The sequence below is a fragment of the Petromyzon marinus genome, chromosome 2 (assembly GCF_048934315.1).
Source record: "Petromyzon marinus isolate PM22_M1 ecotype Great Lakes invasive population chromosome 2, UKy_Petmar_22M1.pri1.0, whole genome shotgun sequence".
NCBI lineage: Eukaryota > Metazoa > Chordata > Hyperoartia > Petromyzontiformes > Petromyzontidae > Petromyzon > Petromyzon marinus.
The window spans coordinates 4,339,554-4,357,654 of NC_133668.1; the positions used below are offsets into that span (position 1 = coordinate 4,339,554).

General features: G+C 46.3%; 1 protein-coding gene across 4 annotated transcripts in view; it reads left to right on the forward strand.

Annotated features, from left to right (window-relative positions):
• LOC116949268 (uncharacterized) overlaps positions 1 to 17,826 on the forward strand; it is a 52,905-nt gene extending 35,079 nt beyond the window's left edge. For all 4 annotated transcript variants that reach the window (XM_032966395.2, XM_032966404.2, XM_032966369.2 and 1 more), the window contains exons 16-17: positions 4,126 to 4,261; positions 4,733 to 17,826. In XM_032966395.2, the coding sequence (XP_032822286.2) occupies positions 4,126 to 4,261; positions 4,733 to 5,122 (526 nt within the window). In that variant the 3' untranslated portion in view covers positions 5,123 to 17,826. The remainder of the gene's footprint in view (positions 1 to 4,125; positions 4,262 to 4,732) is intronic.
• Positions 17,827 to 18,101: the final 275 nt, after the last annotated feature.

The following is an 18,101-nucleotide window of genomic DNA, read 5'->3' on the forward strand; positions in this document are numbered from 1 at the left end:
CTCAACGTTATGCCACCCTTCAGGCTGCGAAGTGTTGGGGAGTCGGACCTCTTGTGAAAAAGTTTATTCAGACTGTTTTGATTTGACTGGTAGGAAATTGCGTTGAATTCCCTCTTGTGTGTTTTACTTTGAAAAGTAATTAACGGTTTTGGCAGAGTTGTATTAACGTTTGTTTTCAGGCACCTTTCATGATATTGCTTTTTCACACTGGCACTTCGTTGTTTTAAAATTATTTTGTACATGAGTCAAGTGAGTAAGGGTCAGGCGATTGGATCATCCCTGAAGAAAATTTGGAAGAGTCACAGCATTCAGATTGGAACGAAGATCAGACTTCTGCATTCCCTTGTGTGGCCGTTTGCAACATATGGTTGTGAAAGTTAGACCGTCATGAAGAACGAGGTGGCACGAATAAATGCCTTTGAAATGAAAGGATTCAGGTGGATATTTATTACATGTATCGTGAACTGAAAATAAAACAATGAATGGGTTCTGGAGAAAGCTGGTGTTCAAAGAAAACTGTTTGAGGTGATAAAATCAAGAAAGCTAGCCTACTATGGTTGTTTAATGAGAAAAGATGGAACTTGTTTGGAAAAGCAGATTATGCAAGGCATAATACCCGGTTCATGTGCGCGAGGAAGACCAAGGATCACGTAGATAGATAACATCAAAGCGTGGACGAGGCTCATGCTGGAACAGACAATGAGGTTGGCAGAAAACCGATGTACATGGCGAAGGTTTGCCCATGGTGTGGCCAACCCTCGGAGCGAGGATGGCTGAAGACAAGACAAGAGGTCAATTTAACATTTTTCAGCTTTGGTCCTTTCCACCAGCCATTGATACATTCACATAATGTGTTGGATTGGGAGGAAGCATTGCCAGGGTAGAACATTTAACACATTAAATTTTGATTTAAAGCTTTCGTGACTGCAGTAATTCATATTCTTAGTTTTTTCGGTAAAGTCACGTTGAAGAGAAACAACAAAATAACAAAATATATATAAAACAATAAAAAAAATTCTCACGACGTTTCGACCATAACTCAAACGGTCATCATCAGGTGTGTCGGTTTGCATAAATTTATTTTTAAAACGGCACATTTATTTATTTATAAAAAACGTTGGCGTCACGCGCAGCGATTGGCAGTTTGCCCAGGACTAGTCCATCTATTTTTTTTTAAAAGAGGAGGGGGGAGACGAAATTTTTTATAATGTATGCTGTCTGAAAGCCACTGTAAGCATGAACAATCAATCAAGAACTGAAATGATTTATCAAATCTTTCCAATGATTGCTAAGATAGAATCCATCTTCTCGGTTGAAATTGTCTCTGTGCTTGTATATGTGGATAGCCTCATGAACGAATCTCTCATGGAAGCCAGATGGCTTACAAAGAACCTCCGTCTTGGAAAAGTCAATGGCATGTGAGCCTACTGAATTAGAACAATGATCTGCTACGGCCGAGGTGTTGGTCCTACCGTGTTTAAGGTCTGCTTTATGTTCACGAATGCGGTCCGAGACATGGCGTTTGGTTTCTCCAATGTAACTACTACCACAGAGGCAACTTAGTCTGTAGACACCAGGGTATTGTATGTCCGGAATCACATCCTTTACAGACGGAACCAGATCACGGATTTTATGTAATGTGTTGAAACGGACCTGGATCTTGTGTTTATTCAAGATTTTGGAGATCTTTTTTTTGTGATCCCAGCAATGTAGGGTAAAGTGATGGTTTTGAAAGGCTCCTCAAGAGGGTTCTTCTTCATGGTTTGAGTGATAGCTTTGCGGATTGTATAGTCGGAGTAACCATTAGCCCTAAGAGCTTGGTGTACGTGCTTGAGTTCACTGCTTATGTGTTCCTGGTCGGATATGCATTGGGCTCTATGATACAGAGTCTTGATGAGAGAATTCTTCTGTGATGGATGGTGGTGGGAATCCGGTTTCAGATAAGCATCCGTATGGGTAGCTTTCCTGTAGACAGAGTGGCTCATTGAACCATCAGGTCTCTTTTTAATTAGGACATCCAAAAAAGGTATCTTGCCATCTATTTCGACTTCCATGGTAAATCTGATGGCTGGGTGTATGGCCACATGGCCGGCCTGCTCTAGACCAATTCTTCGACCACATCAATTCCATACACCCAGCCATCAGATTTACCATGGAAGTCGAAATAGATGGCAAGATACCTTTTTTGGATGTCCTAATTAAAAAGAGACCTGATGGTTCAATGAGCCACTCTGTCTACAGGAAAGCTACCCATACGGATGCTTATCTGAAACCGGATTCCCACCACCATCCATCACAGAAGAATTCTCTCATCAAGACTCTGTATCATAGAGCCCAATGCATATCCGACCAGGAACACATAAGCAGTGAACTCAAGCACGTACACCAAGCTCTTAGGGCTAATGGTTACTCCGACTATACAATCCGCAAAGCTATCACTCAAACCATGAAGAAGAACCCTCTTGAGGAGCCTTTCAAAACCATCACTTTACCCTACATTGCTGGGATCACAAAAAAGATCTCCAAAATCTTGAATAAACACAAGATCCAGGTCCGTTTCAACACATTACATAAAATCCGTGATCTGGTTCCGTCTGTAAAGGATGTGATTCCGGACATACAATACCCTGGTGTCTACAGACTAAGTTGCCTCTGTGGTAGTAGTTACATTGGAGAAACCAAACGCCATGTCTCGGACCGCATTCGTGAACATAAAGCAGACCTTAAACACGGTAGGACCAACACCTCGGCCGTAGCAGATCATTGTTCTAATTCAGTAGGCTCACATGCCATTGACTTTTCCAAGACGGAGGTTCTTTGTAAGCCATCTGGCTTCCATGAGAGATTCGTTCATGAGGCTATCCACATATACAAGCACAGAGACAATTTCAACCGAGAAGATGGATTCTATCTTAGCAATCATTGGAAAGATTTGATAAATCATTTCAGTTCTTGATTGATTGTTCACGTTTACAGTGGCTTTCAGACAGCATACATTATAAAAAATTTCGTCTCCCCCCTCCTCTTTTGCCCTCCTGTTTTCAAAAAAAATAGATGGACTAGTCCTGGGCAAACTGCCAATCGCTGCGCGTGACGCCAACGTTTTTTATAAATAAATAAATGTGCCGTTTTAAAAATAAATTTATGCAAACCGACACACCTGATGATGACCGTTTGAGTTATGGTCGAAACGTCGTGAGAATTTTTTTTATTGTTTTATATATATTTTGTTATTTTGTTGTTTCTCTTCAACGTGACTTTACCGAAAAAACTAAGAATATTTAACACATTGTTATTTCAAGAAATACATTAATTGTTACGTTGCATTCTAAGTGTAAACATTTTGTTATTCACCATTTTAACTGACAGTTGAAAGCATTTTGCAAGATGAGCAAATGGGAAGATCTTCCCTCTTCAGCAGAAGTTGCCTCGTTTTGCTGTCAATTGCTAAATGCAGTGCCCCGCCCGATGATGACCAAAGTACCATGCGGCGAGGGAAACTCTACAGGCCGATGGCGGCCTAACCACCTCCCTCTCAACCTGTCTCCACATAGACCACTCACCATCTCTCTCCACTGTTCATTTCACCTGAGTTTTGTGCCATCATCATAACCATCAATTCTCATTTCCCTCTCACCGTCACTGCTTCTTCTATCTCTGGATGGGCTGCTCGGTTCCTGGACGGGTCCCTATGATAGCGCAGATTGAGATCTGAATGCAGCACTTGGACATTATGCAGAAGTGTGCCATTGGCCTCTTTTTTGTACTTTTATATTTAGCTATATTAGACGCGTGCTGATGCATCAATTCATTGGTTTAAATAGAATCTCAAGGTCACGATTATGGCGATAAAAATCGATAGTTTAAGATGTGTCCAAACCTCACGTTAATGACATGGGAAAGTTACATTAGCTAATGAAGTTAACAAAGCTGTGCAAAGAAAACCAAAAAGTTAAACAATACAAATTAGATGGTGAAAATGAGACAGAATAAATGTTTTCAGCTTTTCGCTGCCTGGAAACTTGATGTTCGACTATACTGTGAATTGCATTACGCCCCAACGCTATGGATGGTTTTGTGTGCGTGTATACGTGTGTTTGCGTGCGCATGTAATGTGTCCGTTAGTAGTGAAAGCTGCGTGTCCAGGGACAGTGTCCTTCCTGGGCCCCCTCACCTACAGGAGGCTTCCCCACCGGTCATCAGCCCAAGCCCGAGTTCAGCCCCTGCAGTGTCTCAGAGCAAACACAGCACCAGCACGACTGTGAGTCCCACTGCCTCTTTCCCACCATTACTTTTACCGTGTTACTACAATCAGCAGCAGCAACAGCTCAACCAGTGGATTGTGCGCATGTTCACTACAGTTATTATTGATGTGGTTATTTTGTACACTGTCCAATTAAGGTAGAAAGCGTCATTACATTAGATGTGTCCATCTGCAAGGTGCAATATGAACTCAACTTTTGTATAAAGTTGTTTGCTATTATTGGCATGATCCAGAGTTCCATAGTTCAAGTATGCAAATAAATTTTGCCCTGACAGTTACCAACATGTGTATTCTGTATTGCTTTTAATACTTCTGAACACGTATGTATGTTGAGCTTCTTTCGCACCGTATGTTGCCAACTGTGCTTGTAATGAATCAGTACTTTCAAACACATGAAGCAATGGTTGAAAATGATAATTGATCCATGAGTAAGCTTGTTTTTTTCTCATCCTTGCTTTGTTTAATCAGGAACCAAAGAAGCTGAGTTATGCCGAAATTTGCCAGAGGCCTCCCAAAGAACCGCCTCCCATGCCTCCACCTTCAAGCGCCAGCAACGGTGTAACGGCGGCGGCCCCAGGGGACGGGGAGGACTGGGAGAACGGTGTGGAGGCGCACGGCGGCGCCACGATGCCGCAGGGTGGCAGCGCCGCCACGGGGCCTCAGGGCGGTGGCGCCACGGGCCCCGGGCCGGCAGAGAGGTGGAGGGGGCGGGACACGCATACGCGACGGCCGCCGCCCGCCTCGTCCCGTCGGTACTCTCCACCCGCGGCGCATGGGGCCGCGAGGCGGCCGTACAGAGGTGGCTACCACGGCGGACCTTTCAGGCCTTACGTGGCGCAGGCCCGGACCCCGCAGTGAGGGCTCTGGCTGAAGAGAGGAGTCCGATGCCGGTGGCCTCCATTGGTGGGGGTGGGGTCGTCTTAGCAAATCTGAAGGGACCCCATTAACATTGAGACTCTTAACACTTGAGAGAGAGCAATGTACGGAGCACAGAGACAAGTGATAGCAACTTGTAAACCTCTTCTTATTCTCCCTAAAACACCACAATGAGCCATATGGGACCTACAGAATGATGTGGATCTATGGAGTGAGCAAATAACTGTGAAGCAAGATCGCATGACATTTCGATCTCCAAGGAAGAAAAATGTGACTTTGCTGATCATCGGCCTTTGTGCGCTTGAAGAAAACCTCTTGATTTCTTGAGGCTTTTAGACAATGCACGAGTGAATTGCAGCACTGTTTTGTACATGTGCAGGGGGAGGCTGTTGTCTCGAGGAACCTATTGCAAGCAAGGAGGGGGTGGGTTGGGGGGGAGGCAGTGTGTGCTTGATGGACGTGGTGGGTGGCCCTGTCGAGAGAAACTCGCACCACTGCCACTCGGTGAGCCGCAATGCTGGCAGGCGAGAGACGTTCAATACAATCATCCGGACGTCTCCTGGAAAAGAGTGTAGTGTATATGTAAGCACACTAGCTATGTACCAAAAGCCATTAACTGCTTTTGGGTGGGTGTTTGTTACCTGTGATGTACAAAAAATGAATTCCCTTAATGCGAAGTGTGAACATAGTTGTATTTTTGCGCTACTGTACAGACACCTTAATTGATTTGCTTAGAAGACATTTTTTTCCGTGAAAGGTTTGAGAGCTGTCACCTTCCAGCGTCCCCTCGTCGTGCCGTCTCTGGGTGGATTGGCGTACGCACAGGGTTTCAGGTGAATATTGTTTCTTCAGTTCAGGAATCGGAGGTTTTGGCTTGGTAGCTACTGTAAAAACATGGGCATCCGCGCACTGTCCCAGGTGTGTCCACAGCTTCACCTGGGCTTGTGTGTCCTGCAGCACTGTCAGCTGATTGTGCCTGAATGCCAGTTTCTTAAATTTCAGACATGCTTGTGTTGCTGTGTACATTTTCAAGCTGGCTTGGTGTTTTTTTATTTACTTGCTGTTATATATCATCCCGCTTTTGCTATACATCACCGTGCTTCTCTTTCTATGTTGCTCACACGCCTATGATGGCGCTTCACAGACGACGCTTCACAGATGACGCTTAAGTAGTTGCTGTGCTTCTCTGCAGGCTGTCTGCGGCCAAATGTGTTAATGTGACCAAAGGCTTTTGAGGCACTAAGCTTAAAGGCCTCCACGTGAGATCCAGAAGACAAAAACGAGCTGCACTCTATAGCTAGGCTATTGAAACTAGTGGCTCAAAGAAAACGTAAATTAAATATAATTTTTTGGCTCGAGATTTTTATTATTATTTCCATCTAGAAGGGTGCGGAAATGTCACTAGCGTGCGTCATCCAGGTGCTCGCAGGAAGGCCTGAACGTTAGAGCGTGAGTTTTTTAATGGCGTTGAATATGAAATGTTCGTATCGGAGTGCAGTGCCTGAAGAAGGCACAATTCCTATTCTACGTTGTTTATCGAACTGCGTTGATTCTAACAAATTTGCCACGACACACCCCCCCCCTTCCCCACTAGTCTAAATAAATGGTTGTGTACTATGTAAGTCTCCCAAAAGAGGGTATATTTCGCAGCTGTGAGTGATGTCAAACAGCAACAAACTGAGTGGTTTCCCTTTATCATCAATAGCTTGATATTGACCTGACATTTCCTGGAACATGACGCTGTGGGGATTATACTGCTGTGTTATATTCTCGCTCTAAGGTTAATTTTGTAGCAGGTTTCACAATTGTGATCACGTTGCGCTCTGCTTTTGTATAAGAAAAACCCAACTGGGATCGTCAATGTCACATTTTGGGCTCATGTAGCCTTTCTTTTTATAGTTTGACTGTTGTGTACAGTATTCCCTCGCTATTCGTGTGGAATACGCTCCGGAGATGCTTGTGAATAGAAAATTTCGGGGATACTAATAATATTGACCTACGAAAACCTATCTTTAAAAAATACATAAATAAGCTATTAAATACATGAAAAATATGAAAAAAAAATGGTTATATGAAAAAAATTGCTTAAATAAAAAATAATAAAGTATGAAATAATAGTTCATAAATCAACTTGCCTTAAATTATGATGATCCTGCTCATCATTTTATCTCTTTCTCGCCCCACGTTCTCTCTCGTCACTTTATCTCATCACTTTGGATGCAGTAGTCGTGCAGAGTTCCGGATGCGATTTGCGGATAGCCAAAATAGCCAAAATCGCAGATAGCAAGTTTGTGAATAATGAGGGAATACTGTAGTGTTGAACAAGCTGCATGCATAAAGGGAAGGTTTCTGCAATGAAGGTGATTACCCTGACCTTGGCAACATGCATTTTTTTTTTTAAGGCCCCTTTTGTGTTAGGAATCGGCCTCCTCGGTGGCAAGAGCATTGGTGGCCCTGCTGCGTGGAATTTTGCTCTGGGACGGTGGGGGGGATTGATAGCAGGCATAACGCAGATACTTCACTGATGTCCGCGCTACAATTGAGGATGAGGTGTGAGAAGGTTTCCATTTGGCGAAAGGCTTCACTGAACTCGGCGAGCTGCGGAAAACACATTTTAGAGATGACATTTGTATTTACATGCCAGCATTATAATTGGAAAAGGAAGTTTTGCATTGAATATTGATTAATTTTTTAACAGTTATATTACCCAACCCTGCTGCTTGTATGTCAATCAATTACGCATAGTCGCCGAAGGACCGGTGCGTCAAACGTGTGACCTCTTGCGACAGAATTTCTGCTCTCGCTGCCATGCCGGTGTCTCGAGTTATTTGTTTGATCCACGTCTCATGGTGGGGGTGGGGGTGTGGCGGGGGGTGGGGGGGATGACCACGGGGGCGGCGCCATTCTTTAGAGGGTCGCAGTCCACTTACAATGTCAACCGCCAACTGAAGTGCGCAATTTTCTGGAGTTTGCGTGTCAAAACGGGCGACGAGTCCAAAAGGTGACGGCCGTCTTCCCTCGAATTGAGCTCGTGATTGCTCGGAGACTGGTCCTGGATGCAATGGTGGCATTTCTCATGTCCAACCATTTATTTTTCACCGTATGTAGTCAACCGTGCTAATCGGAGGTACAGGGGAAGAACAAACTAAACATAAAAAGCTATAAAGAAATGAGTTTTTAAGAAGGCATGTTTGGCATCGCATTTGGAAGGACTGCAGCCGATGCAAATCCACTTGAAGCATTGTCCAGGCCTCGGCATCATACAACAAAACTGTCAAAACAGCACTGGTAGGCTCAATTTGGTGCACAGACAGACTGGACCATTTCTGGGACTAAATGTGGTCCAGACTGTTCAATATTCCTGAGGCAATGCCGATTTAGCGTATGATATTGGGTCTACATCATCCAACAGTGGTTTGTACAGATTCCAGGTAGACAAATTCCTCCAGTGCCTCGACAGTGTTGCCCTCGATAACACAAGGTGCTTCGAGAGGTCTGGAACTCAAGTTCTTCTGGCCTTTTGTTTTCTGCCATGAGACATAAGGTCCCATTTTCCTCGCATTGTGCAAGTTTTGGGGGATCGGTGTGAATGTTTCAGGCTTCTCAATAAACAAAGCTGCATTAATGGTGTAGTCGAGGTCAGTCAAGTGGTGCCGGCCAATCTTTACTCCAAGGTCATTGGTCACGTTTTCAAATGATTCAGGAAATAGCTCGACAGAAGAGCACCGGTGCGTTGACGCATCCTTGACGTGCTCCAGATGTCGTCTCGAATCGTGGTGAGAATTCTGACTCGACACGAACCTTTGCGCTTGTAGCCTGTGTGCAGATTTTTCCAGCAAGATGCCAGGAATCCCAATCCCTCTCAAGGCAGAGCAGATCGTGGATCGATCCACAGAGTTAAAATCCGCCTTCAACTCAATCTAAGCGACACGGAATAGGCAGTCGAACTCGCAGTGCAGTTCTGCAAGTAGGCGGAGTGCAAGGACAGCAGCATCGTTGATCGACCAGCTGTGATTCCTGATCGCTGTGGGCGACAGTGTTTTGCAAGCAGCCTGCCCAGAATTACTTGAGCCCAAACCTTTCCCGGTCTCGAAAGTAGGGATATAGGTCTCTAATTGCTGCATGCCATGCAGGATTCCTTCCCTTTGCAGAGAAACAATTATACTCTCTCTCCAATCGGCATTGTACTTTGCCGCACATCCCGACCTTGATTAAAAGCTCATGTAAACTTCTGGTGATTGGATGCAGAGCACCTTTCAACGGTTCTGGAGAAATACCATCTAGCCCAGCTGCTTAGCTTGACCGTTTTTCATTTTCATGATGGCATGCTGAACTTCCTCTGGAAGTAGGTGATGTCGACCTCCATATTACGCGATGGTTGCGCTGTCAACAGTGGCTTGACCACTACCTGTGAGTTTGACCTCGGTAATACTGGAGATAATGTTATATTTGGCCAGTTTGTGTACGATGGCCTTTCATGGAGAGTACCTTCCAGAAAAGTAACCGGGAACAGTGCTTGCAGGTCTGGCTTGACCTTCCACAGCTGGACTTTCAGTCATGCCAGTCATCCAAGCATTGCGTGCTCGTCGACAATGAACACCGTTTAAATGAGGGCCTGAAACCAGGTGCTTTAAGGTTGTCTTTTCATTTCACATGTTTGGATTATCCAGAATACTCTGGCAGGGGAGGTGGAGAGTGCAGTAAAAGAGAACAGCTTTTCCATTGATCCAGAGAGCAGCTTCTGCCGAAGGTGCTAGAGACTAATCTGCTGCCCGATATCCACAGCCGTTGAGGATGCAGGTATCCACTTCTGCCTGTTCTGCCGTTTTGGAACTTGTGCTAGAGCCCCGTCGGCTCGGGTATTATCAGGGCTCTCCTAACAGGCCATCACGGCGACAGTAGCGGCCCCACTGTACTTGACCCTGTGAGGTACGATGGGCTGCCATTTCCCAGGTCCCATGATGTGGATTGGGCCAGGGGGTGGACTTTTGGAACCTTTGTCAATGTTACAAAAATACCTGGTAGCATTTACTTGCCAAGGCAGATTTGAAGGAGATTTTAATTGGTTTGCAGAATGTCTTGAGTTAAATGTATTTTTACGTGGAGTTTGAAAGTTGTGTTTCCCACATCTTGCAAGTGTCCCCTCAAGTAAAGTACACACAGCTAGAACCTTTTTTTTACTTTGTGACAATTGCATCAAGCAAGCGCAGCACTGAACAGTTTGTGCCAGGCCTCGGTAATCTGTGGTGGAAAATGGTAGGAATGTACGCATTTGAGTTGGTCCGAATTAGAAGGACGTAATGCTTGTTTGGGAGATTCATAAACCCTCGGCTCCAGTGCCCATGATAATATTCCCCACAACTGCTTTTTGCTAACAATACAGATTTCTGACATGTAGAGGCGGTGACGGTCAAACTCATTCAGATTTCTCCTCATCAATTGCTTGAAGTTATGTACTGGAAGTCACAGCTTAGGCACCTGTTGATTGAGGTTTTTTTTTGCATATCTGTGGAGCTTACCATGTTTACCGGGTTTATTTAATTTAAGGTTAATTTACTGTCTTGCACTGGTTGATATTGAGTGTTGCATTGTATATGGAGGGAGGGAGCAACATGTCAAAACCCTTGCAGGAGCCAGCAAGCCGAATCACCAGCTTGGAGCACACGTGTATTGGATTCGAGTGATTGGCATGTAAACCGGACCGCTGGGGCACCAAAACCACAAGTTATACCCTCATTATTTACGCTGAATACTACAGCCTCACCCCCCCAGTTGTGTTTTCATTAAATAGTTCTCGTGACGTAGCGCTGCGTCTAGAGTATACTGTTTGATGCCGTGTAAGGTTGTATTGCCGGGGATCTTCCATCTCTAGCCCCACCCAGTTATGTGATTTTGATTTGTTTGTGTCTGGCCTCCTTCCCCCCCCCCAATAACACACAGAGAGAGGGACTCTGCCCCAGTGAAATTTGCACCCAATTTACTTGCGATTGGGATGGGTTCTTTTAATGTGCGTATTTTGTGTAGCATTTAACATTTGAAGTTGTTGTCTAGACCAAACTTTAATTTGTTGCAGAGGGCATGGCGTGGGCATGTTATGAAGTGAAGGCACAGTACTTGAAAAGTGGAAGGTAAGCCTCTTCCCTCTGCTTTTATTTAAAGAAATAAAGTATAAAATACACAAACACACAATGTTTTATTAACCAAAGGATTGTTTGCTGGAGATGTGGCAAACAAACATCGTGTTGCATGTTTTGGGTTCCAAATGGCACACCAGCCGTGCCTAGTTTCGTCTGATAAATTACACACATTAAAGTCCTGGCGACAATGGTTTCAGTGCACTAATGTGTACAGGGTTAATGAGGATTTGTATATAAAATGCAATCGAAGCTGCCAAAATGTATTTCGGACAAGGTGTGCGTTTCGGCTGTTTTACGCATTTCAAAGTTGATTAAAGCTCTGGAAACAGGGGCGGAGCCAGGATTTTCAGCCCGGGGTGACATTCAACAAATTTTAATTTCAAGAATGATTAGAGAGTCAGGCTGTTGAACTAGACGCCATCGGTTGGCGACACACTCTGACAATGCAGTTGCACGGAGTCCGCCAGACCGAGTTTCGTACACTTATACGCAGAATGTTTCAGATTTTCGATTTTTTTTTTTCGGGGGTGACAATTGTCTACCCTGTCACCCCCCTGGCTCCGCCCCTGTCTGGAAAGTTTAAATTTTAATAGAAGCCATAGCCTAAACATAGATTTATTTTGACTTCCACCCCTATAAGTGTAATGCATATGTTATGCATTGTTATGTGTAGGCAGTAACGGTTTATGGCAAACACTAAGCCAGTCTGGGCCTTTGATTCCAACTCGCGAGTGGAGAATTCTGTTGGCCAGACGAACCTCAATGCAAACCGTTATAGTGATGGTTCGTACAGAAACCGAATTAACTTTAATGGAGAGGATAAACTGTGTGAGGGGGGCATTAACTCGTCAATGTTACTATATCAATTTGTTAACTTATCAGTGGGTTCTGTAAGCAAGTTAATACAATCTGTGCTCTACATGTGCATGGCAACGAGCAGCTTAGCCTTCACATTGGCCTAGCCAGTTGCATCTGGCCAATTGCATAAACCACCAAAAGTGTAAATGTCCCTTTGCATGCCTTGTAAAGCAGTGCAAGGCAAAAACATAAATCACTACAGGTTTAATGCAGTTCATAATTTCTCCTTGTGGTGTTGTGCTCCAGATTGGAATTGAGTTACACTGCCAGATATTACCGGTGCTCTCAGGTTGTGGTTTTAAAGAGGCCTCATTTCACCCACCCTCACTCCACCTCATAAGGGCAGTTCATTTAAGCGACAGTGACATAACAGATGGCAGAGTACTAAATGTAAAATCGCACGCGTTTTAGCCACACTTGGACGTGGTGGAGGGGAAACCGGTCTTTGACACCTTAAACGCAGCTCTCCTCCGCTCAGTTGAGAGATGTTCAGTTCCGAGCAAGCCAGGAAGAAATTTGGCAAATTTACTCGAAGTGCAGGCAATGCTAGTTGTGAAACAAGCAGCCATCGATACTACCCCACTACTGCCAAAACGCCGTTGGTGTTGGATTATGATTAACGAGAGCTGGATTTTTTTATATGCTCCTTAAAGATGTGTGTGTTTAAGTGTTTAGCAGCTTTATTATAAAGCGGTATTATTACGTTTTACCTACGGATTTTGTAAACTTGTTTCAAGAATTCCGTCTCTAAGTTTATCTGGTGGAACAAAACAAGATGTAACTTTAAACAATCTGCAAATGCGAAAAGAAAATTAAGCGTTCGCGCTTTTGAGTGTGAACTCAAAAGCGAAATCGATCAACCGTGGGACGAACGCCCGGCAACACTGGAGCGCGTGCGCGCGGACTTCAATGAACGTGCACGCTCATGCCTTATAATGGACGGAAGCAACTGTGGACCCACGGCAGCGTTCGCAAAACGGACGCGCCCGGGAACACTCGGGAGATTTTCGGGACGGTCCTTGCCGCGGTGCTCGCTCGTGGCCGCCCGCACGCGACGGTGCTGAACGATCGACTTGCCTCGCTTGTGCGCGCCTTTCACAGGACGTGCGTTGGGCACTTCAGGAGAGCCGGAACTCCTGAGATAATACCCGGACTGGTTTTTTTGGTGCGGAGCCTGCTGTATTGCTCATACGCGGAGAAACCCACACACACACCGTTGTTCAGTTTTGTTGTGTGCGCCGTTTTTTTAACTGCTTCTCGACGATGGGCCACTTGAGGCCTCTTGGGCTGGACACTGCGGTACGTGTCTACTCAAGCCAATTTGCAGATTGTGAAATGGTCTTCGCTGGAGTTGCATGGAGGAGGATTTTAGCAAGTGTGGGAAGTTGGGCTTATATTTTTCGCCCTCGAGGCATGGTGCCCGCTCTTCGGTGGACTCTTTACCTGCGGTTTGGATTTAGACATTTGAATGCAGTTGGGTGGCTTGTTTTTTTAAAATAAATTATAATGCCTAATGTGAAATAGATTTGTTTTCTCCCCGCCCCCCCCCCTCTATATTCTATCATGAATACTTTTCTGTATTCTATCATGAATACTTTTCTGTGGATTATGAGTGTGGACAAAGTCAAACGGTGCTCACTTGCTTTGCGGGGCGGGTCCACGCAAGGCCCCTTTACCCCCTGCCCCTCGCATTGGCCCCCGCGATTCTCAAACTCTATAGCAGTCGCGGGGCGGCGCACCGGACTTTCTCCCCACGCACTCGTGCTCTGCCAGCATCGCCTCGCCTATTTATACCTGCCCTGGCTAAGAGAGATAAGATCGTGCGTTGAAACACCCAAGTGAAAACCTACTTTTCAATGTCGAAATCGGCTCTTTGGAGTATTGGCTTCTCTGGAAAAAATAAAATTCGTTCAAACTATTTAGTGAACGTTAAATCAAATGAAATATCGGAGTCGCACACAAATATGAATCTACATCAAACCTATGTTAAATTGTTAAATCACAATATCGTGATACCCCCCTCCCCGCTTCACGGTCATCACCTACCAGCAAGCATTATTATTGTTCGAGGGACACGCCGATGCGAGGGACGATTGACAATTCACCGCTCCTCGTTCTTGGCTATGCACCGCTCTGATTAACGTGAAGTTACTGCAGTCCAGACCAAGGCTGGAAATGTCACTCAAGGGGTGTTTTGCCATCACGTGATCCTTGTGGAAGTTCGCAGCCCACTCTCCCTTATCGTCGGTACTATCACCCACCGGTCCCGCTTGGGGACCTGCCCCCAGGGTTGTGTTGTTATCACCCCCTGGGGGTCTCACTGAAGAGCCCTAATTTAATAACACTGATTCTGTTTAGTGCATGCAAGCTAATCAGTGGGATCCTGCCGTTTAATGTTAGGCCATTTCCGTAATAAAAAATTTCGTGTGTGGAAAGAAGCTGTAATGATTGGTGTGAGCACGAGGAGTAAACACAAACTCTTCAGGCCAGGAAACACATGTGCCTTGGTACCGTTTGGTCAAATTGTAATTCCAACAGTTAGGGAGACGAACAGTGATTCTTCATCTCTGCGTAGTCCACCCACCCCGTCTTCTTCAGAGCGTTACATTAGAGGCCTCCACGCCCGGCCACACGGTCTACCCGCAGCCTTTCCTGCGCTGAAGCCAGCGCCTGCCCCTAGAACGGTCAGTTTCATTAAATATATTTTTTGCAAATAAACAACCATTGTCCCAACAATAATGGGAGAAATTGCCAGGACGGTGGATTTCTCTCGGCCATGCTTTTTCATCAGATGTGAATCTGGTTCACATTGTGTTTGGGGTGCTTGGCTTCTCAATTTAAAGTGGCACTTTTTGAGCCCGAGTCGCACGTTTGAGGGAGACTGGGCTGGAGTTTGAGAATCGCTTGGTATTCACACGCGCGGAGTCCTGCTGGGTGGAGTTAACATCAGTTCGGTCCAGGTCTTAAGCCTCGCATCTCCTTCACCGCTGTCGATGTTTAAGGCTCGGAATGTCTGTCCCTGGATGGTGTAACGAGACGTGGTGCAGAGACGGCACCGTCTCCCCAAGGTGGAGGAGAGGTGCTTTGAAAAATATTGTTGCTAAAAAAAATCAGCGAGTTACCAATCACAATTGGTTTTGGGATCGAGCGCCATGGTAATGGGCGTGTTAATATGCGGCAAAACTAGGGCATACAGGGTAGGGATTGAGTCACGGTTCGTATGTATGTGGAACTTTTGCACCGTACGTAGCTAACCGGAGGTGCGGGGGGAGGAGAACAAACTAACACAACAAAAAGTTGTAAAGATATTAGATTTAATTGGCAACAGAGCTTTATTATTTTCAATAAGTGTTTCTCACAACGGCGCTTCTCCGGGCCGCAGGGTTGTCGTGAGACGAGATGACGCGCTACGTTCACCACGGGGTGCTTAACAGGGTCTAGTATAAGTGTGGGGGTGGGCTGCGTGTCAAGAGGGAAACTTCCCCTTCCAACTTTGTTTGTCAAAGGGTGGACGAGCCATTTCCTCCTGTGCCCCCCCCCCCTCCTCGGGACGGAGTGCTGCGTGGGGTCCCCATGGCGTTTGGCTCTCCACACTCCCACACTTAAAGATTGTTCGAACGCACCTCGGGGCTAAGTCAGAGAGCAGCCCTGATGGAGTCAGAGAGAGAGAGAGACCTTTTAGACGCTCTTTGTGTGTGCTAAGAATACCGCCCCATGAAGCAAAGGTTTCGCGTTTATGGTTTTCATCAATTTGGCCACTTAATGTGCAGTCCCCAACACCGGCTCTCCTGTGTGCGTGTGTTCTCCCCGCGTGTTCTACTGTCGGCACAAACACCCAAAAACTTGAATATTATATTTACTTGACGATATTTCTGCCTTAAGCGTTTTGTATGGCGATTCCCTGCTGCAGTTCCCTGCACCCCGTAGGGGTCCGGGTGAGTGGTCTGTAGGTCCCCAATCCCCCCTTCCCCCATGCCCCCCACCCCCGGGACGTACAGACCAAGGGAACGGGGCACTATGGCAGACCCTCGTCTCGCTGTGTTACGCAACCTTGATTAGATTTTACGTAGGCTCTGACGAGGACAAGTCTTCTGGGCTGGTGAAGAAGGGGCAGTGGGTGTCATCCTAAAACTTTAGCAATTGCAGATCACTTGGGCTCGTACACGCCGCGCTTTCACGCGGGTTCTTAACAAAAAAAAAACGCCTGATTGGCTGAATTTAAATGATATCCATTTAGTTGTAGTCGTAAAAACGTGTGCGAGAAAATCTCAATGAAATTGCGTATGAAATGTACCGTGTTTTGTTGTGAATCGCTGGAGTACGAGACGCCAATGTGTTCACAGGTTTCGATTCGCGACCAAATGCGAATGAATTCGTCTTCGTGCACATTAAATGTTTTGGAAATATGCGCGCAGAAAAGCAATCATGTAACTTTGTTTGATATTTCACAAGGATACAGTCATGGAAGGGGGGGAGTAGGTTGCAGAAAAATCGTGGACATTTGCAAAGTAAGGGCACAGCCACGCTTGTTGTGAAGTTGTGGAGTTTTCCCGAACGGATGGTTCCCGGTCGTGTTATTGGTAATATTACAGACAGGGTCCGTGAACCGAGTACTGAGCCGACGACTGTTCGTACGATGCTGTCTGTATTTAAAGGTTCCGTCATGGGCATACATCGGCTTTCTTGTCACCTCATTGAAGGGAGAAACAAAAAAAGTTTGCCGACTTAAAACAGAACCCCCAGGGCTCTTATTTAAAACGTTACGTTGTGGGTTTCGCTTTCGGCAGAATTCCAAACCTTGCTGGGGGTGGGTGTCTGGACGCCCACGGCGCCCCGAGTGCAAAGCCATGCAGCGAATATCGTCGCCTCGGCGTTCAGTTTGTGACGCCGGGGGGTGGGGTGGGTGGGAGCTTTCAACAGAATTCGGTTCCTACCCACGTGTCCTGTCCCGACCCTCACGGGGCGAACACTGACCTATCGCGCTGGGGGCGTCGCTCTCGCACTGGCGATGGGAAACGTTGATTAAGTTGAACGCCCTTGGAGGTGTGCGGCAGGTGCTTGGTGCGCGGGGCGGAGGTAGGAGGCGGTGGTGAGGTCGGATCAATGGAGATGCACCGTGAGCGTCGGAAACATGTGGCCAGAAAGGGACGTGTGCGACATTGGGATGGGGTGACAGGGGGAGTCTCTTCAGAGTGGAGCACACTCGCCAGGCGCATTATAGCGCTCACGAACCTTCCAAGTGCTAGTCCCCCCTAGCTGTAACCACCTTGCCAACAAGCAATGCGCACTGACAGCCACTGTAGCCTTACTCCTAATCAACCAGCCACTAATACTCATAGTTCCCCTAATTTTAACCAACCGACTCGGAAGCCACTTTCGTTCGCCCGAATGACCGAGCCTGACTAGTTATCCAAGCAGCCACTACAGTACAAGCCCTCTCGCGAGCAAGAGCCCTATCCATAACCCCACATCTCGTACTTTGCCAACTTCCCCGGTCTTTAATGCGACGTGTTCACGTTTTGGTTGTGCTGCTCACCGCGCGGGGCCCACCCCCCTCCCTGACCTCGACATGAGCTGCACGCGACCTCGGTCACGTGGCTCCTAAACGCGATAATCGCGACTCTTGCGAGTGCTTGCCGTGCTTGTATTATATTTGTGTAAATAAAGAACACGTTACGACGTCTGGCTTAACGCAATGCCGTGATCTTGCTTCTTCTCGACGCCGTGAGTATCGTGTGCGCTGTGGGTGGGACGATGCTTCGATCTGTCTGCAAGTTGCAGGGTGGATCCCGTTCACCGCTGAATCTCGGAAGCGGTTGGCATATTTTGTTTAGCGAGGCGTAGCGCCGTTTTTAAAGACATTGTACTCATCGTAGAGAACTGCAGCGACACAACCGCAGTCAGATGGCTGGAGCCAAACTGTGCCACATGCACTCCCGCATGGCCTTGTGGGAGCCTCGGTACCA